Here is a 26,515-nt window from a genome sequence, read left to right as displayed (position 1 = left end):
CTTTCTTCCTCGACTGTTTCTAATGTGTGTGTCTTCTGTTAAACCAATTATTATAAGAGTATTCACAGATCCTTCAAAGACTTGTGGTTTTTGCTCCACAGAACAAAGCACTCAGGAATAATTTCTCAGTGATCAGTACTCAAGGATCGTGTCTCTGGCACAAAGACAGAATTCTAGGGCCCCAAGCAGGAGTTACAGATATGCCAGAGAGGAAAGGCTCAATTTGAGTGCCCTAGGGTAGAAGTAAGTAGCCTGGGCAGAGAGAAACCAGCTTTCAGAACTTTTACTGAGAACTACCACTGGTCCAACAAAAGATGCCTAAACCTTTCTTTCCAGTTCAAACTATCTTTCCCAAAGCAACAGACTAGGTTTTTGCTACCATGCCCTTTCTTTAAAATATGCATGAGGACAAGAATAATACCCTGGAGCTAGTAGTAGTGAAGGGAAAAAAATCATGCTCTGGATCAGTGTGGCAAAAAACAAATCAGCAGGTATCCTCCAAGCAGCAGAGTCTATAGCAGAGGGCTGGTGACAGAGAACGCCACTATTGCCCTAGCACCAGCCAACTCTCAGAAGCTCATATCACCAGGAACAGGAAGTACCTGTTTTACTTTAGTGTTAATAGGGGCAGACCAAGGTGCAGTACAGTTAATCCCCATCTTGTGTCCACGGAACCAGAGAACAGGGAATCCTCCTATTTTACCAGGACATACTGGACACACACCTGGTGTGGCAATGAGGTTATCCTTTTATTTGCCCCTGAGTCCAGGACTAAAAGCCACCATCAATACTATACTGCACTCAGAACAGATTTCAAATGTAAAATTTCCTTCTCATCTCTGGCAACAGGAGAAGAGGGCTTTCCCATGAACTACTGTTTAATCCTCCTGATAGTCTATAGCCACGGCTTGTTAAGCATGGATAAATTTTGTAATATAGCTTGCTTCCAGGGATATTGTTCCTTGCTTCCTATTCAGAGCTGCTGCATGGTTCCAGCTTCTGTATTCTTAAATCAGTACTAAGAAGTGAGGAGAATGGGGGAGAGAAAGTGTTCCTTGTTTGACCTTCAAGCATCTGGCTTCTGGTTTCAATGTATAGAAATCATTTCTCAGCAATATAAGCCATCATTTTATTCATGGTTTAAAATCTTCAGCGAGACAGTGGTGCTCTCTATTGACCCGGAGTCATCTGCTTCTTCTCCTAAGTTTGATAACACAGTGGGAGGGGAGGAGGGTCATGGGAGGAAGACAATGCAGGAGGGACAGCTAGCACAGGTCATTCGGGGAGAGGGAGGAAGGGAAGGTCAGGTTTGTTTTCAGAGGCAGATCCACAAAGCGTGTGCTCGCTGGAAAGGGAAAGGGAAAGAGATGAGCACCCTTGTAGGGGAGCACCGGGGGTCGAAATAGCAGCAAATAGAGACAACGTGGGTGGTGAATCAAGCTGAGGACAAGGAAGGTGGGAGAGGGCTTCGGTCTGTGTTAGTTTCTTGAGCCATCATGTAATCCTTGTCATTGCTCTACCACCCTCCCTGAGGCCAGCTCAGGTTCATATTCATATTCCTCCCAAGAAAAAACAGAAGTAGAGGTCAAATGGCTTCACCTGAGGATTTTGTTTATTGTTTTCATGATTATTAAACATGCTAAAATCACATAGAGTGGCTGTTCCACTTCTGCTCTGACTCCACAGTGGGGCAGGTGGGAACTACAAGGGTCACTTGGTTTTTGTGGCCTCTGGGGGTGGCTAGGCATGAGGGGTTAGAGGTAGGCAGGTTAACAAAGCCCCAAGAATCCTTCATATAGTACACCTTTACCAGCAGTAACTTGTGTCCTTAGAGATCTCCTCCTCCTTCATTTTTCTTTTCTTCCCAAATCAACTGGCGATTTCCTTCCCAAATCTTCCCATTTCCCTGCCTGTGGCCCCTTGAACCTCTTCCACTTCTGCCCCTTACGGTTCTAGACTAGACGACGAAGGAAACTTTTCCTTGTCTCTACCAGTCCCAGTCTCCCTTCCTTGGAACTAATCTACTCAGCATGCACTAACATGGGAGCAGCTTGATTTAGGTCTGCCCAGGGGAAAGGGAGGCTCCAGTCCCCACTGTGGCTTAGCTCATAGGAGGGAAGTTGAAGTCCTGATGAGAAGGATGTGAAGGGAAAAAAAATGCTACCTGAAGTGTGAATGTAGTAACCAGTGGAACAGGGCATATGCCCCACCCTCGGGCACCCTACTCTGAAGGCTTTTCCCTCCCTCCCACATTGTCAGGGGTCCGTCTCTCAACCTCAAATCCTCTTGCTCTTCAACCTCATAGGGCAGGCACAGGTACTGATCAAGGAGCTGTATCCCAAGGAGAAAACGTTCTACCCTTAAGCAAGTGGCTGCCTGTTGAATTCTTCATCTTCCCTGTGTTCCTGTGCCTCTGCGGCTGCGATGGCTTGAGGGGCCAGAGAAAATAATGTATAAGGGTTGGACTTGCCTCAAGGAGAAGTTTGAGGGACAAAGAGACAAAGATACATGGGAGTCAGAGCTGTGGAGAAGGGGAGGGAAGGGAGCAAGGTGAAGGGTAAGGCTGGTTATTCAGGAACTGGGATCTTTTTTCTTTTTCTGGAATCGCCGGAACTTGCCCTGAATAGCAAGGGCAGCCTTCTCTGTTTCTGGTGCCGTCAGATCAATATCAATCTCCTCCTCCTCCTCAGACTTCTTGGCATTGCCAGCTCTCCCTGCAGATAGTTGAGAGATTCATTAATGAGTAAACCTGAATTGCCCCAGCCCCTTTCCCCAGGCCCCAAATACAGTGGTTAAAGTCCACTTTCTGCTGGACCCCGTGAGGTCCCCCAATCTTTGCTAGGACCAGGAATGCCTGATAACTCTCCCAGAAGCTTGAGTCAGGGTACCTAGGCTGAGAATTAGCTATAGTAGGTACTCAGGAGCTTTGCAACCCTTGAACCAAGATGACAAACGTTTTCTATCACCACTTACTCCTAAATCCTACAGTTCAGAGTCCCAGAACACACTCACTTTCCCGTTTTCCCTAAAGTTCTGATTGAGACAGAGTCTGGGATTATTTGATGAGTTTCTTCTTATCACTGTACCTGTTTCCAAGCATTCCAGAGCCAGTGTCTAAAATCAAAGAGTAAATTCTAGCAGGTTTACTTCTTAGGAGAAAGTGGAAGGAAGTTTATAGATATAGTAGTCCTAACCTAGTGCTTTGTTTCCCTTATCACATTCTTATTCCTGTTACATCTGACTTTAGGAGCTTCTAGGCTTACAGCCCTACTTGTCTTCATGTCCCTATATCTACCTGCTCTGCAAACTGCTTAGCCCACCCCCACTTACCCTTTTCCTCTGGGCCAGCTGCCTGGTTGGTTGCTGGGGATGTTTTGGTGTTAAGCTGGAAAAGAAAAATCAGAATATTAGATATTCACAGAAGTATTAAGGTGCCATCCCCGTAGACTCACCATGATCATTTTCAAGCCCTCCTACTACCAGGTACATCCCTTACCCTTTTGAAGAAGTGGGTCTTGAGATCAGAGAGAGGGAGAAAAGTCATCAAAATTTATTCAACGAGTATTGATTGGTGCTAGGGAAATTGTAGAGGACAAAACAGAAAAAAACCTGCCCTCATGGAGTTTACATTCTAGGATATAGATAGACAAATGAATAAACAAAATTATTATTATGTTAAGTGGTGATAAGTGCTATAGAGAAAAGACAGGGACAGGAGGTAGTGACTGCCAGGTGGGAATGCAGAAATACAGTTTTATACAGAGTGGTCAGGAAAAGCCTCTCTGAAAGGTGCCATCTGAGCCAAGAGCTGAAGGAGATAAGGGAGTAAGGGCTGTAGATGGTGGGTAAGAGCTTTCAAGGGCCCTGGGGTGGAAGTCTGACTAGAGTGTCTGAGGAATAGCAGAAGTCCAACGTAGCTGGAGTGGAGAGGAGGAGGAAGGAGAAACGACAGATGGAGATGAGATCAGAGATAACTGGGAGTGGAGGCAGACTCTGTCGGACCTTGGGAGTCTTTTCAAGGAGTTTGACTTTTAGGGGCTTCCCTGGTGGTGCAGTAGTTGAGAGTCCGCCTGCCGATGCAGGGGACACAGGTTCATGCCCTGGTCCAGGAAGATCCACATGCGGCCGGACCCGTGAGCCATGGCCGCTAAGCCTGCGCGTGCTCCACAACAGGAGGGGCCATAACAGTCTGAGGCCCGCGTACCGCAGAAAAAAAAAAAAAAAAAAAAAAGAAAGGAGTTTGACTTTTATCATAAGGGTGATGAGAAGCTATTAGAGACCTTCAATTTGCACATAAGGGGCATTAGGGAGGAAGCTGAAAAATCTGTTAGGCGATTATTGCAGAAAACTAGGCAGGAGATGATGGTTGCTTGGATCAAAAATGTGTCAGTGGAGGTGGTGAGAAGTGGTTTGATTCTAGGTATACAATTGTCCCTCAGATTCCACAGGAGATTGGTTCCAGGACCCCCAAGGATACCAAAATCCACAGATGCTCAAGTAGCTTATATAAAATGGCATTTATTTGTATATTGGCAAGTATTTGCATATAGCCTATGCACATCCTCCCACATACTTTAAAATCTCTAGATTACTTATAATGCCTAATACAATGTAAAGGCTATGTAAATAGTTGTCAATACAATGTAAACGCTATGCAAATAGTTGCTGGCTTGCAGCAAATTCAAGTTTTGCTTTTTGAAACTTTCTGGAATTTAAAAAAATATATATTTTCAGTCTTTGGTTGGTTGAATCCACAGATGCAGAACCCTCAGACACAGAGGGCCAACTGTATTTTCAAGCTACGACTATTGGTTAAGTGGCCTAGTGAGACAAGTCAAGGATAGCTCCAAAGTTTTTGGGCTGAGGAAATGAAAAAAAAAAATGAAATTGCCATTTCCTGAAATGAAGAAGACAGGCAGGAGGAGCAGGTATTAGGGAAAGGATCAGAAGCTTGTTTTTGGACAAGTTTGAAATTGCCTACCTAATTATCCAGGAGGAGATGTGTTTTTTTTAACATCTTTATTGGAGTATAATTGCTTTACAATGTTGTGTTAGTTTCTGCTGTATAACAAAGTGAATCAGCTATGTGTATACATATATCCCCATATCCCCTCCCTCGTGTGTCTCCTGCCCACCCTCCCTATCCCACCCCCCAGGAGGTCACAAAACACCTGATCTCCCTGTTCTATGCAGCTGCTTCCTATTAGCTATTTTACATTTGGTAGTGTATATATGTCAATGCTACTCTCTCACTTTGTCCCAGCTTCCCACCCCCCGTGCCCCCCCCATCCTCAAGTCCACTGTCTACCAGGAGATGTTTTTATAAGCTGTTGGATATTCAAGATGAGTTAAAGAGAAGGCTCTTGCCTAGAGATATAAATTAGACAGTTATTAAGATGCGGTTGGCATTTAAGTCATGAGACTGGGTGAGATCACCAAGGGAGTGAGTTCAGATAAAGAGGAGAAAAGGGTCAAATCCTGGGGCATTCCGGTGATTAGAGGTTGTAGAAATGTAGAAAAATCAATAAGAAAAGTTGAGAAGAAGCCAGGAGAAAAGTCTAGAGATTATAGTACTTTAGAAGCCATGTGAAGAAACTATTTCAAGGAGACAAGAGTGATTAATTGTGTCAAATTCTGCAGGTAAGGGACTTCCCTGGTGGTCCAGTGGTTAACAATCCAGCTTGCAATGCAGGGGACGCCAGTTTGATCCCTGGTCAGGGAACTAAGATCCCACATGCCATGGGGAAACTAAGCCCGCACACCACAACTGCTGAGCCCATGCACCACAACTACTGAAGCCCGCACGCCTAGAGCCCATGCTCCGCAACAAGAGAAGCCACCGCAGTGAGAAGCCCAAGCACCTCAACAGAGTAGCCCCTGATCACCGCAACTAGAGAAAGCCCACGCACAGCAACAAAGACCCAACGCAGCCAAAAATTTTTTAAAAATAAAGCAAAACCAGTCAAGATATTGTCCCTATCTTCCAGGCTGAGTGAGGAGATAAGACAAGTATCCACATAATACTTCCTGAGCATTTATTTTGTGCCAAACCCTATCCCATTTAATCCTCTGAAATCTCTGAGATGTCATCCTATATTATAGTTGAGGAAACAGGCTTAGAGATGTTAAAGATCTTGCCCAAGGTCAAGCCACACTACTAGAAAACAGTGGAACTGGCTCTGGGACACAGGCAGACCAACTCCACACTCTTAGCCACTGTGCTATGTCCACAAGATTGAATACCGTCACATGCTGACACAAATAAGCTAATATATTAACAATTACTGAATCTAGCTGGAAAAGATATGGATGTGCATTGAACAACTCTGATACATTTTTCTAACAGAAAGTTAGGGAGAAATAAGAAGAAAATAATAATTTAAAGTAAAATAAAAATTATCAAGATAAAAAACGCTGGGACTTCCCTGGTGGCACAGCGGTTAAGAATCCACCTGCCAAGGCAGGGGACATGGGCTTGAGCCCTGGTCTAGGAAGATCTCACATGCCTCAGAGCAACTAAGCCCCTGCACCACAACTACTGAGCCTGTGCTCTAGAGTCCGCGAGCCACAACTACTGAGCCCATGTGCCACAACTGTTGAAGCCCGCACGCCTACAGCCCGTGCTTGGAAATGAGAGAAGCCACTGCAATGAGAAGCCCGCGCACCACAACGAAGGGTAGCCCCTGCTCGCCGCAACTAGAGAAAGCCCATGTGCACCAATGAAAGACCCAACGCAGCCAAAAATAAATAAATAAAGATAAAAAACGCTGATGCAGTACTATATTTGATAGGGAAGTGTCTTTTAAAATAAATTATAAATTTAAAAATTGTTAGGTAGATGGACAATCCCATTTTTTGGATGTTAAAATTTGGGGCCAAACAAAGACAGCTTTATTGATGTGTGTGATTTTCAAAGGATATATTGGTCACATTTATACCGCCTTTTCAAGCCTTGTGATTTATTTGTGTATTCCTAGCATCTTGCAAAGTACTGGAGAGAGCAGACAGTTATCAAATAACTATCTAATTTTTTATTATTTTTAAAAATTTTATTGTAGTATAGTTGATTTATAATGTTCTGTTAATTTCTGCTCTAATGTGTTTTTTTTAATAAATTTATTTATTTTTTTGGCGTGTTGGGTCTTTGTTGCTGTGCACGGGCTTTCTCTAGTTGAGGTGAGCGGGGGCTACTCTTTGTTGCGGTGCACGGGCTTCTCATTGTCGTGGCTTCTCTTGTTGCAGAGCATGGGCTCTAGGCGCGCAGGCTTCAGTAGTTGTGGCACATGGACTCAGTAGTTGTGGCTTGCGGGCTCTAGAGCACAGGCTCAGTAGTTGTGGCGCACAGGCTTAGTTGCTCCACAGCATGTGGGATCTTCCTGGGCCAGGGCTCGAACCTGTGTCCCTTGCATTGGCAGGCAGATTCTGAACCACTGCACCACCAGGGAAGCCCTACTCTAATGTTTTTAAAAGTTGATATGGTCCAGGGACTTCCCTGGTGGTGCAGTGGTTAAGAATACACCCTCCAATACAGGGGACATGGGTTCGATCCCTGGTCCGGGAAGATCCCACATGCCATGGAGCAACTAAGCCCGTGCACCACAACTACTCAGCCTATGCTCTAGAATCTGTGAGCCACATCTACTGAAGCCCGCATGCCTTAGAGCCCGTGCTCCACAACAAGAGAAGCCACCGCAGTGAGAAGCCTGCACACCACAATGAAGAGTAGCTCCTGCTCATCACAACTAGAGAAAGCAACGAAGACCCAACACAGCCAAAAATAATTAAATTTAAAAAGAAAAGTTGCTTTGGTTCAATTTTTGTAAAATATATTGATTGCTTATCTATGTATATGTACATTTTTATTTAAAAATCTGAAAGAACATGCACAAGGGTGTTCCCCAAACCCTATGGAATTCCTGCTAGTCCTCCTTTGACCAAAAAAAAAAAAAGTTTCCATGAGAGGAAGGGTTGTTCCTGAGACTCTTGGGAGACTGGCCACTCATTACTCTTTCTTTTCCCATGATCTTCCTGTAGTCAATTTTATTTTATTTTATTTTTTGGCACATGATCAATGTAATGACCCAGTAGTTAGCTAGGTGATGCTTTCCACACTGGCACTCTGTCATCACAAGAGGTCTGTCCACACTGCAAAAGCATGAGATAGATGGGGTGTTTAGTAATAGTATAATAGTTAATAGTCCAGACAAGAAGGTCACGGGTCAAGAGGCAAGTTCTATAGTCCCATGATCTCTGACTTCAAATCCTACTTTTTTATTGCCAGCAAATCCCTGAATCTGATCCTTGCTTTAACCATTATCCCTCTCTCTCTCTCTAAGCCTGTTCCCTTAATCCACCAATTCTTTTCTTTCATCCCTCTCCTTTGGAGGAAACTCTGGACCCCAGTTCTAAACATCTCCCCTTGAGTAGCTGTTCCTTCCTCTGCCTTCCTTCTCATATCAGCTAACTTTGAGAATTCTTGAAGCTGGAATATTTGTCAGGGCTGAACCACACCTGCCACCCCTTTCCCTCCACCCTGCCAGCTGTCACCTTCCTGAGTCTCTCCTGAGATTACTGACCCTGGAATGGAGCCATGGCTCAGCTGCTGTCTAGCCACCCAAGGGTTCTCAGCTCCATTTGGCTTAACTTTATGAGAGGTCACTACGGAGACTAGAAAAGGGTTCTGTAAAGGAGAAGAAAACCTCTATTACTCACAATGCCCCTTGAAATCTCTCACACCTTCTGCTAAAAAGTAATACGGTGGGGCTTCAACCTGCCCCTCCTCCCTGTACCCTCTCCAGCCAGTTCTCAAATAGCTACTCTGAACACTGTGGATTTCTGGATTTAGTGGTTAGTGATTTTCTGAGGTGGGAGGTGGGGGCAGTTAGATCACAGGTTGTTAGCTCCCACGCTCTACGTCATACTCAGCCCTTTACTGGTTCCTGGTCTCTGCCCCAAGCCTCCTGTGTGTCTTCCAGAAACTCAGCAATTTTAGATGAATCAAGGTCCTCTGGTGCATCCATCTGACAGCCATCAGATTAACCATATTTTTGGTAAACCAAGGAGGCACGGAGGTCCACTCTGTATGAACCAGAAACTACATGTGCTGTAAGAGTGTCTCTTACAAAAACTCACAACTCCAGAGGATCAGTGCTCACCCACAAGAGCTGTGACAGATGAGCGTTTCTCAGCCGCACTCTCTCAGCCTCTCATTCTAGCTTCTCATTCTAATTTCTCTCATTACTGGAAACTCTCAGGTGCTCTTCTACTTCTTTCAATACTGAGCTCTTTGACCAGAAATAACAACAGTGAAATGGTTTAGCAAATCCTTCCTTTTCCTTATGGGACCCATCTAGGGGAACTGGAAGAAATCAAGGACTTTAGAATGCCCCCCCGCCTCATCTTATTAATAATCATATATATTGATATAATACTTACTTTGTGCCAGTCACTTTTCTAAGTACTTTAACACGTTGAATTCTTACAACAGCCCTATAAGATAGGTATTGTTACTAGTCTCACTTTACAGATAAGAAAACTAAGGGCCAGAAGAGGTTAATTAACTTGCCTAAGGTCATATAGCTAAGTAGCAAAGCCAGGATTTGAACCAAGGTGGTCTGACTCCAGAGTCCACCCTCTTGAACATTATGCTATGCTGTATCCCAGTCTCCAGCCAAAGGCGTAAGCATGTGTATGCATGTGGTACATACATACCACATGAGAAGGATGTCCGGTGTGAAACTGATTTAAATAGACAAGTTCTCCCACACAGCAGAGCAATCCCTAGGTAAGAAGGAAAGTCCTAGAGGTCATGATTTCCTTCCATTCCCACAGTTAGGCAGCTGTATTCAAGGACCAGTCTCTCAATCCATAGTCCCCAACATTTTATTTATATACACTCTAGAGGGTCCTATCCTCCCAATATGGGGAAAGCTTACTTGTAATTTGAGAACCTGATCCCAGACCTTGCTTACTGACTCAGATTCCTGCTCTACTAGTTGAGCTAGCCATGCTGATTCTGGCTTTCATCTTGATGTTTGCCCAGTGGGCCTCCTGACACATACCGGGCTGACCCCTGGGGGTTAGCCATAGCCTGTGTGTGTGTTTTTCACTCTCAGGGCCAGATGCTAGCCTTTCAGATTCTGAGAATTCCATGTGCAGGATCATCCTATTGGTTTCCATTTCAAATGACTCTCTTGCTTACATTTAAGCCCGTTATTCCAAGTTTCTAGTGAGTTGAAGCTTGGTTCAGTTCAACCTCACTGCCTACACAGGACTAAATGTTTCTTACTTCTTAACATGTACTTAGCAACTATGAGGCCCATCAACTCTTGCCTTCCCCTATAGGGCCCTAGTTTCTTTCCCTGCCTACCTTCCTGTATTCTTTTTCTCCTCACCTCTGGGCCTGATATGCTCCAATGTTCCATTCCATCATCTTGGCAGTAGCTGCCAATTCCCCATGAGTATATTTTTGTTTCCTCTGCAGTTCAAAGTTGTGGACTCTCCCTTCCAGTGTGGAAGGAGGAAAAGGAGAGGTCTGCTGGCTTAGGGGTCTTTTGTCCTCAGACCTTGAGAGACTCCAGAGAGGGATATGACACAACAATATCCTCCCTTTCCTGACCCCCACACCTCCTTCCAGGGCATTTATCAGCATTCAGATGATGTCTTGTCCTTCCATTTGAACTTTAGATCCCATTCCCCTTTTCTCCTCCTCAGGAATCTTCATAATCAATTCTCTTGACTTGCTTATAAATAAAACCTCTTCCTTTCTTTAAAACCGAAAAACAAAAAACAAAAAACAAAAAAAGCCTTCCTCAATCTGAATTCCTTCTTCAACCACAACTAGAGTGAAAAGAAGTGGGTCTAGGACCAAGCCTTGAGGAACCCCAATATTAAAAGTTTAGGGTGAACAGATGGAGAAATATACCATGTTCTTGGACTGGAAGAATCAATATTGTGAAAATGACTATACTACCCAAAGCAATCTACAGATTCAATGCAATCCCTATCAAACTACCAATGACATTCTTCACAGAATTAGAACAAAAAATTTTACAATTCGTATGGAAACACAAAAAACCCCACATAGTCAAAGCAATCTTGAGAAAGAAAAACGGAGCTGGAGGAATCAGGCTCCACAACTTCGAACTATACTACAAAGCTACAGTAATCCAGACAGTATGGTACTGGCACAAAAACAGAAATATAGATTAATGGTACAGGATAGAAAGCCCAGAGATAGACCCACGTGCATATGGTCACCTAATATATGACAAAAGAGGCAAGAACATACAGTGGAGAAAAGACAGCTTCTTCAATAAGTGGTGCTGGGAAAACTGGACAGCTACATGTAAAAGAATGAAATTAGAACACTCCCTAATACCATACACAAAAATAAACTCCAAATGGATTAAAGAACTAAATGTAAGATCAGACACTATAAAATTCTTAGAGGAAGACATAGGAAGAACACTCTTTGACGTAAACCACAGCAAGATCTTTTTTGACCCACCTCCTAGAGTAATGAAAATAAAAACAGAAAAAAACAAATGGGATCTAATTAAACTTAAAATCTTTTGCACAGCAAAGGAAACCATAAATAAGACAAAAAGACAACCCTCAGAATGGTAGAAAATATTTGCAAATGAAACAATGGACAAAGGATTAATCTCCAAAATATACAAACAGCTCATGGAGCTCAATATCAAAAAAACAAACAGCCCATTTTAAAAATTGACAGAAGACCTAAATAGACATTTCACCAAACTAGACATACAGATGGCCAAGAGGCACATGAAAAGATGCTCAACCTCACTAATTATTAGAGAAATGGAAATCAAAACTACAATGAGGTATCACCTCACACCTGTCAGAATGGCCATTATCAAAAAAATCTACAAACAGTAAATGCTGGAAAGGGTGTGGTGAAAAGGGAACCCTCCTGCACTACGCTGGGAATATACATTGATACAATCACTATGGAGAACAGTATGGAGGTTCCTTAAAAACTAAAAATAGAACTACCATACGACCCAGCAATCTCACTACTGGGCATGTACCTTGAGAAAACCATAATTCAAAAAGAGACATGTACCACAGTGTTCATTGCAGCACTATTTACAATAGCCAGGACATGGAAGCAACCTAAATGTCCACTGACAGATGAATGGATAAAGATGTGGCACATACATATAATGGAATATTACTCAGCCATAAAGAGAAATGAAATTAAGTTATTTGTAGTGAGGTGGATGGACCTAGAGTCTGTCATACAGACTGAAGTAAGTCAGAAAGACAAAAACAAATACCGTATATTAACGCATATATTATGGAATCTAAAAAAAATGGTACTGATGAACCTAGTGGCAGGGCAGGAATAAAGACGTAGACATAGAGAATGGACTTGAGGACATGGGGGGAAGGGGAAGGGGAAGCTGGGGCGAAGTGAGGGTAGCATCGACATATATACATTACCAAATGTAAAATAGATAGCTAGTGGGAAGTAGCAGAATAGCACAGGGAGATCAGTTCAGTGCTTTGCGACAACCTAGAGGGGTGGGATAGGGAGGGTGGGAGGGAGGCTCAAGAGGGAGGGGATATGGGGATATATGTATTCATATGGCTGATTCACTTTGTTGTACAACATAAACTAATACAGTATTGTGAAGCAATTATACTCCAATAAAGATCTATAAAAATAAATAAATAAATAAAATGTTAGGGTGGTCCTTTCAAAATAGTGCTGGAACAATTGGATAGTCATGCAAAAAACCCTCAATCTTTATCTTGCACCCTATACAAAAATTAACTTGAAATGGATATAAAACCTAAAACTATAAAACTTCTAGAAGAAAATACAGGGGAAAAATATTTTTGCAACCTTGGGGTAGGCAAAGATTTCTTAGATACACCAAAAGCACAATCCATAAAAAAAAAAATTATAAATTGGACTTCATCAAAATTAAAAACTGCTCTTTGAAAGACACTCCTAAGAGAATGAAGAGACAAACTACAGACTGGAAGAAAATATTTGCAAATCACAAATCTGATAAAGGACTTGTATCCAGTATATATACAAGTCTGCTGTATATATAAAGAACTTTCAAATCTCAATAGTATGAATACAGTTTGTAAAAAGGAGCAAGATATTTGGACACTTCACCAAAGAAGATACATGGATGGCAAATAAGCACATGAAAAAATATATATCATTAGTCATTTGGGAAATTTGAATTAAAACCACAATTAGATATCATTATACAGCTATTAGAATGTTTTTTGTTTTTGTTGTTTTGGGGGGGTTGTGTGTGTGTGTGTGTGCGTGTGTGTGCGCGCATGCACGCATGCATACACACACGTGTTTTTGTTGGTTTTTTTTTAATGACTATACGATGTGCTGGCAAAGATACAGAGTATCTGGAGCTCTCAGACATTGCTGGTGGGAATGTAAGATGGAACAGCTTGTGTGGAAGTTTCTTAAGTGTACATTTTTCATACAACCCAGCAATCCTACTCCTAGGTATTTACTCAAGTGAAATTAAAACGTACGTCTACACATAAACTTGCAAGTGAACGTTTATAACGGCTTTACCTGCAATCACCAAAAACTGGAAAGAACCAAATGTCCCTCAACTGAGGAATGAGTAAACAAATTGTAATACATCCATAAAATGTAATACTACTCAACAATTAAAGAAGGAATGAACTACTTACTGATAGATACAACGATATGGATGAACTTCAAAGGCATTATGCTAAGTGAAAGAAGCCAGACCCGAAAGGATACACGTATACTGTATGATTCCAATTATATGACATATTTTGTAAAGTCAAAACTATAGGTACAGCAGACGGATCAGTGGCTGCTAAGGGCTGAGGTCATGGGAGGGGTGATTATAAAGGAAAACGGGGGAATTTGGGGATGATGGAACTGCTGTATATCTTGATTGTGGTGACAGTTACATGATGTATATGTTTGTCAAAATTCACAGAACTATATCCGGATAAAATACATTTTACTGCATGTAAGCTATACCTTATTAACTTATTAAGTTATACAAGTCACGTAATAAGTTATTAAATAATAAGTTATTTTTTAAGGGGAAAAAGGTTAAGAGAGGTCAAGAAGCTAACAAAGACTGAGAAGGAGCAGTTAGAAAGATAGAGTAGAAAGGTGACTGGGGAAGGGGTGGGGGCCAGGGTCTCCCACGTTTCTTTTCTTTTCATAGTTGGACTTCTCAGAACACTAACTGTCTCCATTTCCTCACCTCCCACACACTCTCCAACCCACTTCAACCTAGCTTCTACTCCTACTCCACTGAAATGCCTCTTTAGAAAACCAATGTGCTCTATGATAAGAAATCAAATGCAAAAGTTTCAGCTCCACTTGGCTTGACCTCTTGAAGTGTTCAATACTCTTAATCATTTCACCTTTCTTGACACATATTCTTTCCTTGGCTCCTGGGACATCACAGTTTTTCCTGGTTTTTCTCCTATCTTTCTGGATACTTCTGTCAACATTTAAGTATTGAGGGCTCTTGAGGTTTAGGGCTAGGCTTCCTTCTGTTCTCTTTTCCTAGATGATCTTATCTGCACCTATGACTTCAGTTATCATTTATACAGCACCATCCAATAGAACAGTGGTCAGCAATCTGCTGCTCACTGCCAAATCTGGTCTACGGCCTGTTTTCCTAAATTAAGTTTTAGTGGAACACAGCCATGCCCATTGTTTGCATATTGTCTGTGGCTGCTTTTGCACCACAATAGCAGAGTTGAGTAACTGCAACAGAGGTCACAGGGCCCACAAAGCCAAAAATACTTGCTACCCGGCCCATTACATAAAAAGTTTGCAGACCCCTGCAAAAGAACTTTTTGCAGTGATGGAAATGTTTTGTATCTGTGCTGTCCAATATATGGCATCCCCTAAGCACATGGGGCTATTGAGCATTTTGAAATGTGGCTAGTGCAACTGAGGAATAAAATTTATAAATTTATTTAATAAGTTAATAATTTGTTAATAACTAATAAGCTAAATAGCTACATGTGGTTAGTGGCTACCATACTGAACAGCACAGAATGCCATTGACGGCTCAAATGTAGAGCTGTCCCTTGGTATCCAAGAGGGATTGGTTTTAGAATCCCCAGGGATACCAAAATCCACAGATGCTCAAGTCCCTTACATAAAGTGGCACAGTACAGTCTGCCCTCCAGTACCCATGGGTTCTGCATCCTCAGATTCAGAAATTCAATCCGCTGTTGGTGGAACCTGTGGATGCAGAGGGCAGACTGCATACCTCTATCCCAGAAATCTCCTCTGAGCTTTAAAACATCTCCACTTGGATGTTCTGTGGGAACCCCAAACTCTTTGTGTCTCAAACTAAATTCATAATCCTACCTACCCAACCTAGTCCTCTGCAAGTATTCCCCATTTCATCCAGTTGTACAAGCCACAAACCTAGAAATTGTTCTTGACACCTTTCTTTCCTTCACACTGCATATTCAATTCAATATTAAGTCCTATTAACTTTATTTCCCAAATATCTCTTAATCCATTCACTTCCACCATCCTAACACAGTTGTTTCTTATGTGGACCACGGTAATAGCCCAAGTGGTTACTGATGCTCTTAGGATAAAAGAAGAAAATTCTTTTTTTTTTTTTTTTTTTTTTTTTTGCGGTACACGGGCCTCTCACTGTTGTGGCCTCTCCCATTGCGGAGCACAGGCTCCGGACATGCAGGCTCAGCGGCCATGGCTCACAGGCCCAGCCGCTCCACGGCATGTGGGATCTTCCCGGACCGGGGCACGAACCCGTGTCCCCTGCATCGGCAGGTGGACTCCCAACCACTGCGCCACCAGGGAAGCCCCAAAATTCTTTTTTTTTAGAAGAAAATTCTTAACACAGTCTAAAAGGCCTTACATTATGCCGCCTCTGATTACCTCGGTAACCTCATCTCTGTTCCTTCTCACCTCAGGACCTTGGCACATGGTTCTCTTACCCCTGCTCCCCTTTTACCTAGTTAATTCCTATTTATCCTTCAGAGCTCTCCTTAAGGGCTCCTTCTTAGCTCCCTAGACTAGGCTAGGACCCTCATAAGTTTTCACAGCACCTGGTATTTCTCCTTAGTAGTACTTGTTACTAATGTAATTAAATAATAATTTATTGATTAGATATTTAATGTCTGTCTCCTCCATTTCTGTGCGAGTGCCTATGAGGAACTCGCTACGAGGGTAGGAGCAGTGTCTATCTTACTCCTGTAGTCCCAGGGTCTAGCACGATATACAATCAGTATATGTTGAACAAATGAAGGGAGCTCCTACTCTGCTTTATTTGCCACCTCACCACGATTTCTGAGTCTAATTTGTTTTCAGATAGCTGAGGGCCTCATTCTGTAGCTGGTTCAGAGATTGTGAAGCCAGGTCATTGCTTTTCCTCACTTCAGTAGATGTGCCTAAAAAACAGCTGAGGATGAAGGGGAAAAACAGCTGAGGATGAAGGGGAAGAATTTGTTTAGGAGTGTATTTCATGTTACCTGTATTATAGTTATTGTTTATTTGTCTTACGTCCCCTTCCCCAACTTCACCACCCCACCAGAGTCCATTTCCTTGAAAGCACGGTCCATTTATTTGTATATCACTTGTAGTAACTGCAACCTATGTCTTGCACATAGTAGGTACTCAGTAGATATTTGTTTATGTGAATTAAAATTTTCTCACGCTTCAAATTCCTGGTGGAAGCAATATGTCATATTAGGTGGAGTTAGACAGATCCGAGTTCATATCCTGGATCTGCATTGACTATGCCAGGTCTCCCATTCCTAGCTGTGTGACATTGGGTAAATCAATTAGCCTTGCTGTGCTCAGACATCTCATCTGCAGAAGAGAAAACATATCTATCCTAAAAGGTGAAAAGAACTAGAAAAAATGTATGCAAAATACCTAGCATATATCAAAATAAATAGTTATTATTTTGAAGTAATGTAACTCTGGATTGAATATAAGAATAGGTCAAGTTACTGGGGTGTTGCCTGGCTCAAGGCCTGGAATCAAAGAGTAGAGCTGCCACAGAGTATATCTTCACTAAGTGGGACTGAAGGAGGAAGGGAATACCTGGGATGGCTCTAAGGGCCCTTGAGGATTATTCTGCTACCAAAGGAGTTGCATAACTGTTCTCTTTTTACTCTAAACCAACCCTGGAAATCACAATCTCCCTGTATTCCCAATGTCTGTCCCCAGAAATGCTGACAAAAGCTCTAAACCTTTGGTAAAGTGCCCAAAAATAGTCTACTTGGGCAGAAATTGTATTCTGTATAGCAGCTCCCATGTCTGTAACCCTGGAGCCTCCTGGAACTACTCCCAGGTCAGAGGTGTACCAGAGAGGACCTCCAATACAGCACCTCCATTAATGTTCATGTTTCATTGCAAAGAACACTTAGACACAAACACACCCTATCTTTTTTTTTTTTTTTTTTTTTTTTTTGTAGACCACAGGGAGAAGATGATTAGTGCTCAGGAGCAAATAGACCATATTTCCTCAATCAATCCTTTGTATCAGAAAGGTGACTGTGTAAATCCATTCCTTGCCTCAGAAGGATAGTTTGTTAGTATTGGCAAAGCACCTAAAATAGTCAAAGTGGTAGCGACTTAGGTGCTTTTTCCCTATAGCTGTCACTATTGGGGAATAGGTACCCTATAACTCTAGGCCCTACTCGCCCTGCCCCCTTCTTGGGCTGCATTTCTTCCTTTCTTTGTCTCTTTCATCTTTAATCGTGTTGCCACAGCAACCATTGTCACGCGAAGAGGCAAGATAGTGTCACCCTCTCTGTTCCAAGCAGCAATTTAGAACTAACCATGGGAAAGGTAAACTACCCAGATATCCCCATACTCCTCATCCCACTGGGGTCTTTAAAGAGTTATCATAGGTTGTTAACAGCAGCAACAGACAGGAACAAAGGAGCACCTCATTGTATCTGGACCACATATACTCTGCTTTTGCATGATATAGCTTGGATGCTTGGCAAATGAAAACACATCATATACACATTATAGTACTGTTAGAATCACTTAACTCAGAAGAAAAAGCAGAAGGACTCAGAATCCTGTCCTATAGTCCAGGGCAGGGAAAACTAAAAAGGGCCTGAATCCTAAAAATCCTAAATATGAGCCCCAAAGACCCCTTTCTTGCCTTAGTATTGAAATAAATCCTAGGCCTTGTAAGCTCCCTGCTTGCTTTAGAGATGCAGAAAGAGAAGGGAGACAGGAGTTAGTGCATCTGCTTTCAAGTAGTGACAAAGAGACTTCAGCCCCCCAGGGACCCTTTATCCCTGCTGACATGTTCTCCCCAATGATAAATGAAGTTCATTGCTAAAGATCCTTAGAGAGGACTTTGGGATCCCCTGGTGCCCCTGAAAGACCCTGGGCTGCTGTTTTTAGAGCACTGTTGGAACTGTTTCAATTCTTTCAGTGCAGCAACCAGCTGCAGTCCTCAAACAGCTTCAGAAAGACTTGCTCAAGGTCACCCTCAAGATAATAACAGAAAAAGAACTGGGAATCCTTACTTCAGGTTCTACAGACACACATTCTTTTCCTAATGTTTCCTAATGCATGGAATATAACCCAAATACCTTAGAGACAGGAATAGAACCTAAGCAGTCTGAGCTCCCAAGCCCCCTGGTCTGTCCTTCCCCCCTCAGTCATCCCACCCCTGTTTCCTGAAATAGCAGTACCCCTCACTGGAGTCAGGCAGAATTCTTTGGCTATGCCAGCTCATGGTATGCAGTGAGTCAACAGCCCCCGCCCATTTCCCCCCAGCATGGGCTGCCACAATTTAATGAGTAGTTATTCATGGTGATCTGCACACAGCTTGGAACTGTGCCTTCACCCCATACTGAGGGTAGGGGGTGGGGGAGAGAGAGTAGTGCCAAAGCATAATTTATTACTGTAATCTTCAGGGTGCATCCCTCCCATGGCGTTATTGTCCCAAAATGAACGTATTAATCCCACCACAGCCTACATAGCAAACACTCAGCTGGAGGGGTTTGTGTGGGAGGGAGGCAGCACCAAGGACAACAGAAGGGTAAATGGCACCTCTTCTCCCTGGATGGGGGGTTGGGAAACCTAGGTGGGCCTGCCTTCCGGCATCAGCCTGGAATTAAACAATAATCAGGCTTCAGGGAGGAGAATGTGATAAGGTCTAGGCACCTGCAGGGGTGCAGATTTCTTAGAAAAAGTGGTTTGGGATCTGCTTCTTACTTGGCTTACTCTTGCAGGTAAAACAATTCTGGGGCAAGTCACTTTGAGCAGTAGGTCTGGAGTACAGATTTAGAAAATCATACACTTAGTATTCATCACTTACTTTGCTAGAGTAATGTGTTCTTCTTTCCCTCTTCTAGATTTATTCTCCCAAAGCCTTTGCACTCTCTTGGGAAGTCAAGTGGCCAAATGAAGGAGGAGTAAATGTTCAGCGCCTGTTTGATTATCAGGTACAGCAATTTTACTTAGATACCTGTTTTCTGCACTGGATCCTCCAAGTCAAATACTTTAGAGTTAAGAGAATTGCTCATTCCTTTCTTTTCTGAAAGAAAACCTCTTCTTCTGGTCCTTGTTGCTTTGCAGTTATAGAAATCAGTGATGGACACCAGAAACTAAGAATGCATGAAAAGAGGACCTCCAGACTTCCCCCTACCTACACTCCTATTAACTTACCTACTCCACTTCAGCACATTCATTGCCCACACTTTTTTTTAAACATCTTTATTGCAGTATAACTGTTCTACAATGGTGTGTTAGTTTCTGCTTTACAACAAAGTAAATCAGTTATACATATACATATGTTCCCATATCTCTTCCCTCTTGCGTCTCCCTCCCTCCCACCCTCCCTATCCCACCCCTCTAGGTGGTCACAAAGCACCGAGCTGATCTCCCTGTGCTATGCTCTCCCTGTGCTATGTGGTTGCTTCCCACTACATATCCTCCCTAGGTTTGGTAGTGTATATATGTCCATGCCACTCTCTCACTTCGTCCCAGCTTACCCTTCCCCCTCCACATATCCTCAAGTCCAGGCTTTAGTAGATCTGTGTTTTATTCCCATCCTATCCCTAGGCTCTTCATGACATTTTTTTTCTTAGATTCCATATATATGTGTTAGCATACAGTATTTGTTTTTCTCCTTCTGACTTACTTCACTCTGTATGCCAGACTCCAGGTCTATCCACCTCATTACAAATAACTCAGTTTCATTTCTTTTTATGCCTTAGTAATATTCCATTGTATATATGTGCCACATCTTCTTTATCCATTCATCTGTTGATGGACACTTAGGTTGCTTCCATGTCCTGGCTATTGTAAATAGAGCTGCAATGAACATTTTGGTACATGACTCTTTTTGAATTATGGTTTTCTCAGGGTATATGCCCAGTAGTGGGATTGCGGGGTCATGTGGTAGTTCTATTTGTAGTTTTTTAAGGAACCTCCATACGGTTCTCCATAGTGGCTGTATCAATTTGCATTCCCACCAGCAGCATTGCACCCACTTGTAAGGTGACTAGGCATCTTGCATAAGGAAGAATAGTGCTTACCCTGTCTAGTATTCTACCAAAATTTACCTTGTTGGTACATATCATCCTGCGTTGGTCTCTCCTCTCTCTCTATCCTCTTGCTCAGGATTAATTAAATCACAGTGCTTAGATCTCCTATAGAAAGTATTTGTAATATATTCCTTCAAAGTTGCATGTAAATTAAACCATTCTATCACTGGAGTCACATGTTAAAAGAGTCTTAGGGAAAGTTCTTTGGGGATAAGAAGGCAGCAGTTCTATGGCCCAGTGTTGGTTCTAATACTGTGTAAACTTAGATAAGGTTTGGGCCTCAGTTTCCTCATCTGTAAAATGAGAAGATTGGACCAGATGATCTTAAGGGTTCCTTGACAAATCTGAAATTATATCGCTAAAATGTTTTGCTATATTATTTGAGATTTTTTTGGTAAAAAAAAAAATCTGTATTTCTTCTAGATAGAAAGACTTTTGCAAAACTAAGCTTATTTTTTTCCATTATAACATAGACTCATGAAAGACAATTTGAAACTATAGAAAAACAGAAAGAAAACAGGGGGAAGCATTCATAGAACCACTACCTTGAAAAGACAAGGTAGTGACTTGTCTTGATGGACCTGATCCTACTTCCTCCTCTGCCTTTGCAGCCCTATATCTCCATCACTGTTATCAGTTAAGATTCTCCATGGACAGACATGAAAGACACATCAGGTTTGCATATTCGGACTCCAGCCACAATACTTAAGGGTGCCTGTCCCTATAGAGACTTGACATTCTAAGGTGTTACTGATCACAGCTGCAGCTTAGGAAGAAGACTCGTCTATATTCCCAGGTCACAGGATGACTAAGTCATCCACTTTTATCAGCCAGAGTCTCCTGCTCAAGCAGTTAAAGCCAACAACCTGGATTGGTGACTAAGAAAGGGATGAGCAAGTTCTAGAACCAAATTGTTCCTCTTACTTCAGAAGACAGATATTTCCAGAGGTGGAAGGCTTTCTAATATCAAGCTCTTCTGTTTTATATGTCCAACATAATCATCGTCATAATAAAATACCAATGAGAGAGAAAGAGAGAAACTTGGATCTCCTCTAAGTCCCTACCAGGTTCCCCAACAAATTGTTCACAGAAGACGTAACAGAATGATGTCACTCTGACCAAACTTCCATTGTGGAGGAGGTTGTAGATTCAGGCAGATATGCACAGGAAGGAGAATGTGATCCCCAAAGTGTGATATCCAATTCCTATTACCTAGGAGGACAGCAAGCAGAATAATAAAGGAGGGAGTACTGGTTCTAGTGAGGTTTCTAATTGATCTGTCCCTTGCTCCATCCCCTACCAGCTTGGGGACAGACACTATGGGGCAGATACCATGGAACTAGTTACCAGTCATCCATAACCCCCATTTCAGCAGAATGACTGCTAGGCCAAGGGATTCCTCCAGCTGGGCTTTTTACAGTTGAGAAGTGCAACAGGATCACAGAAGAACTTGCAAGTGTGCTTTAAGCCGCCAGCTACACCATAGGACAAGGGATTACAGGAAAGAGCTCTCATGGACTGAATGCATCTCCTATCCCCATTCTTCACCGAAACTAGCAAAAAGTTATTAAACTATAAGAAATAGACTGTGATTCACAGCAATCAAGTCCTGCCTGCAGCTGTGAATGCAGACAAGCTGGAGATGAGCCGCTGCAGCTCCTCTGCACACGAACACACACACTCACAGGGAAATGCTCTGCTGCAGTACTGAGTGACAGCAAAGAGCCAGGAAGGGAAAGTATAACCAGAGACCCTCCCCAGCAGCGTCACCAGGACCCTACACTTTTCCTCTAGGTCTGGAGACCCCCTTCCCAATTTTTGTTCTTCATTTGAAATGGGAATCTCTTAAAGGGATCCCAAATTCTCTCATTTCATGCAGTTTCACTGAAGCAAGACAATAAGCAGGTGGGGGAGGTGAAGCTTACATAAGATTCAGAGTGCACAGGGCTTTCCTGGGCTAGGGCTCCAGCCTGAAAGAGGAGACCCCTGGGGCTGGGCTGAGAGAAATAAAGAAGTTTGGAGTCTCCCTAGAGCTTCAGAGCTCTGGGCAACACTTCCACTTTTCTTCACAGTTTTTACAAGAGGAAGAAAACAGGCTGGGTCTGGCCTCTAGGGAAGCAGAGGTCCCTTTGGGGATCTGGTTCAGAGACAGCTGATCTCTGTGTAAGCCCAGGTGGCTGCTTCTGGATTTTATAAATACTCATCCCTGAAGCCAGGCTCAGCTCTGTATTAGGAGGGAGCTTCGACAGCTAAATTGCTAGTTAGGACCAGTTCACTCTGACAGCCTGGGAGGCGAGGCAGCCCTGCAGACACTGTCAGTTACTTCCCATCCAAGGATCCCACTCTCATCGTTCTAATGAGTTCCTGATTGAGGCTAGTCAAGTACAGCTGCTAAGTCAAGACTTGACTTTCCCCTCAAACACCAAATTATTTTTCTTGACACTGCTTTGTGACAGCTTTGTAACTCCACCAAATATCACCCTAAATCCCAGCCCCTGTAGTGTATCCTACAGAGAGGCTGTGCACGTCCCCTAAAAAGCACAGGCTAACCACACATCTTCATGTTGGCATAGACTTCAGATCACAAACCTCCAGGGGATGGCTTGAATTGCAACTTTCAGATTTAGAAACACTAGGGGGGCATTGAACTCTAGACCTCAGTGAAAAGAGGGCAAAGAAAACCTCTCTTCTCATATTAGGGCTGAAAGAAGCAAAAGGAAAGAAGATTGAATCTTTTTTTCCTTTTCTTACTTTCTGAAAGGCTGCTGTGGTCACAGTCACAACTATCTGAGGGACAGGAAACCACTTTAGTTCATCTGCAGCCCCCAGAGTAGCTGAATTTTCCAGGATAAACTTAGTGGACATGGCAACCAAAACATAGTAGTTGGCGCTAATTGGCTCCCTGGGCCAGGGCTTTTGGTAGGAGCCAGCAGAGTTCCTACCAAAGATGAAGATCTAAACTGAGACCTCGGCTACAGGGTCCTACCCCTTCACTAACCTTGTATCCTTGACACTTCTCATGCTAGTTTTCTGAAATACTCTAAAATAAAAATTTTTTTAATTTTAAAAGAGAGAGGGAGATAATAACAATATCTAACATACAATGAGTGCCTACTCTCTGCCAGGTACTGTTCTCAGTACTTGGCATATATTATCTCATTTAATCGTTAGAATGACCAGTATTACCCCCATTTTGCAGATAAAACACTGAAGCAGAGAAAGGTTTAGTAAACTTGCCTAAGGCCACATAGCTAGTAAGCAGCAGAGCTGGGATCTGGCATATAGCGGAGACGTTGGATTTAACACAAGACCCTGGGTACTAGGAAAGGGGTTGCAGAGAGCAAGCCTGTGATGTCACTGCCCATACTGACTTCACTTACAAAGGAAGATCCTTGTCTCTGGATGCCTACAAATACAGTCAAACAATGGGAGAGGTCTTTCCCAGTCTCTGCTTTGACCCCCACGGATGGACAGTGTTCTTTGAATAGACGAAATCACAGTTAATGGACTGGGTCTGGCTCGGATGACCACGGACCCTGTGGAGACTCAGGGTGTAACAAGCACTGCAGAAGGAGGTCTATTCTTGAAGGGGACATCTCCCCAGGAGCCAGACAGGCCCCAACTACAAGGCTTCTGAATATCAAAATGGTCCCTCCAACGGTTGGTTCTTGATTGAATGAGTGGAGGGTACGATACCACCTTCCTAAAAGGGGCGAAGAGGCCACCCCAGGGGGCAAGGGCTGGAGTTCTCTGTTGAATGCTACATAAGGAGTGTAAAAGCAATACAGCCCTTATGAGAGGGAAGACAGAAGCTAATGTTTTTCTCAGAAGTCTGGGGAGTGAAGGGAAGCCCTAGTAAACTCGGAGCAGTAAGACCTATGCAGAGGGCAGTATCCTGAGGATAAAACTTACGACCTGAGATCTCAGCCCTCCATTCTACAATCGATTCCAGTCCCCCTAAATCTCCACCGACAGTCAGGGAACTTAAAGCTTCCCCTCTTCCAATCGCTCCCCAGCACTCCAAGGTGGGAGCTTTCCCAGAGAGGCAGGGGGCATCACGGGAGGATTCCCAGAGGCTCTGGGCTGCAGCACCCTCCCTCGCAGCCCTGGGACCCCGAGCCGCGGCCTCCCCGCGCCGCAGCCCTAGTCCGCAGCGGCAGGGCCGGGCAGCGCCTCTCACCTCGCTCATCGCGGCGGCCAGACGGGGCGCGCGGGGCGCGACACGTGCAGGGGAGACAAGGGGCACTCAGGCTGCACGGGCGACGGCCGCGAGTTGCCGGGCTCTGAGGCAGGGGCCCCGCTGACGAGGCGAGGAGAGTTAGTGCGGAGAGCCGCTGCTCCAGTGCCCGTACCCCAGCTCCGGGCGCTCAGCTCCCTGCCGTGAGTCCCCTTCAGACCCTGTCCTGTCAGAGCCGCTCCGCTAGCCTCCGCCGGCCCCACCTTTTATAGTCAGCTCCTTACCAGCCTCCAGCCCGACCAATAGGAGCTCTTCCTGCCGCAGAGTGACAGCCCCTGGCATCCAATGGTGGCAGGTTCAGAGGTCTGCTGCATTTCCAAACTAGGGTAAGACAGAGAGCGGGAAGGAGGGGGAGACCGTCGGGGGATGAGAAGATGGAAATGAAGCAGGGGGAGCAAAGAAGGAAGGAGAGGAAGGAGTAGTACACGAAGGAAGGAGAGAGAGAGGGAGGGAAGGAGTGTGTGAGTTTGAGAAAGTGAAGAAAGAAGAGCTGGAAGGAGATCAAGAGGGTGCATGTAAAGCAGGAAACTGAATGAAAGGGTAAAAGCCAAGAGATGTTACAGATTAAGATTTAGTAATAGGATGGCAGTCTGAATAAGAGAAGGGCAGAAAGGAAGAAGGGAAGGAGAGGGAGAGATAGAGACAGAGAGGGACAGAGAGAGCAAAAGAGGGACAGAGAGATGCAAGGGGACGGTATTCTGTGGCAAAGAACAGGGAAATTTTGAAGTGCCTGTTTGATTTGGAAGATCACAGATCTAAGGAGTTGAAAGACATTTTAAGATTCATCAATTCTACCTCCCACATAATGTGAAAAACCCTTCTCCAACAAAATGATGGTCCCCTAGCGTCTACTTGAATAGGTAATGAGCTCCCCCCAAAAGTTAATTTACGACTGTTTACTCATTCAGTCTCAGTCTGACAATGTGCCCTCCACTGTGCTCCACTGTGGTGGTGAAGTTATTTTAAAAATGAGAGGGCTTCCCTGGTGGCGCAGTGGTTGCGAATCCGCCTGCCGACGCAGGGGACGTGAGTTCGTGCCCTGGTCTGGGAAGATCCCACATGCCGCGGAGAGGCTGGGCCCGTGAGCCATGGCCACTGAGTCTGTGCGTCCAGAGCCAGAGCCTGTGATCCGCAACGCGAGAGGCCACAACAGTGAGAGGCACGCGTACCACAAAAAAAAAAAAAAAAAAAGGGAGACACCCACACACGTTATGACCTTGCACCTATTGTTGCCATTAAAATAGATTTCAATATGCAAGTCCTATCTCCTAGAGTCTAGGTTTTTTCTTCCTGCAATTCAGGTAGGAACCTATTTGGTGGTATATGTTTGAGTACCAAAACTAGCAAGTGGATTCTGCCCAGATGTAGGGAGCAGATGTGAAAGATGAAGCCCACAGTCCAATCTATATGATTATTTTTCAATAAGATGGAACTTTACTAAATAATCACTATGTTGTATAAGTTTTAAGAAAAAAATATGATTAGAGCAAGATGAAAAAAAATAGAACACCTAGGTAGAAGTCAGGAACTTTCTGATAACTTCAACTGCTATTCCTAAATATCTAGCTTTCATTTCTACTTTAAAGAAATCCTTTAAATGCTCTTGCCTGTGATACTTCTAGGCATTGTAAAACCTTTTAGCCTACTTAAAGCTTCAGTCAGGCAAAGCCAAACACTTTCAGCTTTAGCTGTTACACT

The 26,515-nt window shown here is 43.6% G+C and overlaps 1 protein-coding gene across 1 annotated transcript; it reads right to left on the bottom strand.

The window, feature by feature from the left end:
- Nucleotides 1–1,585: 1,585 nt before the first annotated feature.
- PCP4L1 (Purkinje cell protein 4 like 1) lies at nt 1,586–25,011 on the bottom strand. Its single transcript, XM_059067690.2, has 3 exons — nt 24,761–25,011; nt 3,331–3,385; nt 1,586–2,714 (listed from the first exon to the last, which is right to left on the bottom strand). Exons 1-3 carry the CDS (start codon nt 24,767–24,769, stop codon nt 2,572–2,574), a joined length of 207 nt encoding a protein of 68 aa, XP_058923673.1. The 5' UTR covers nt 24,770–25,011; the 3' UTR covers nt 1,586–2,571.
- Between the last annotated feature and the right edge of the window lie 1,504 nt (nt 25,012–26,515).

This window comes from Kogia breviceps, chromosome 1, assembly GCF_026419965.1.
Source record: "Kogia breviceps isolate mKogBre1 chromosome 1, mKogBre1 haplotype 1, whole genome shotgun sequence".
In the NCBI taxonomy this organism is placed as follows: Eukaryota; Metazoa; Chordata; class Mammalia; order Artiodactyla; family Physeteridae; genus Kogia; species Kogia breviceps.
Note: the sequence above shows the minus strand (reverse complement) of the source record. Positions and strands in the feature narration are given on the sequence as shown.

Bases quoted from the DNA above. Each gene is read 5' to 3' on its own strand.
- PCP4L1 (XM_059067690.2), bottom strand. The intron at 2,715-3,330 runs GTAAGTGGGGGT...AACTATCTGCAG, and splicing joins AGCTGGCCCAGAGGAAAAGG to GGAGAGCTGGCAATGCCAAG.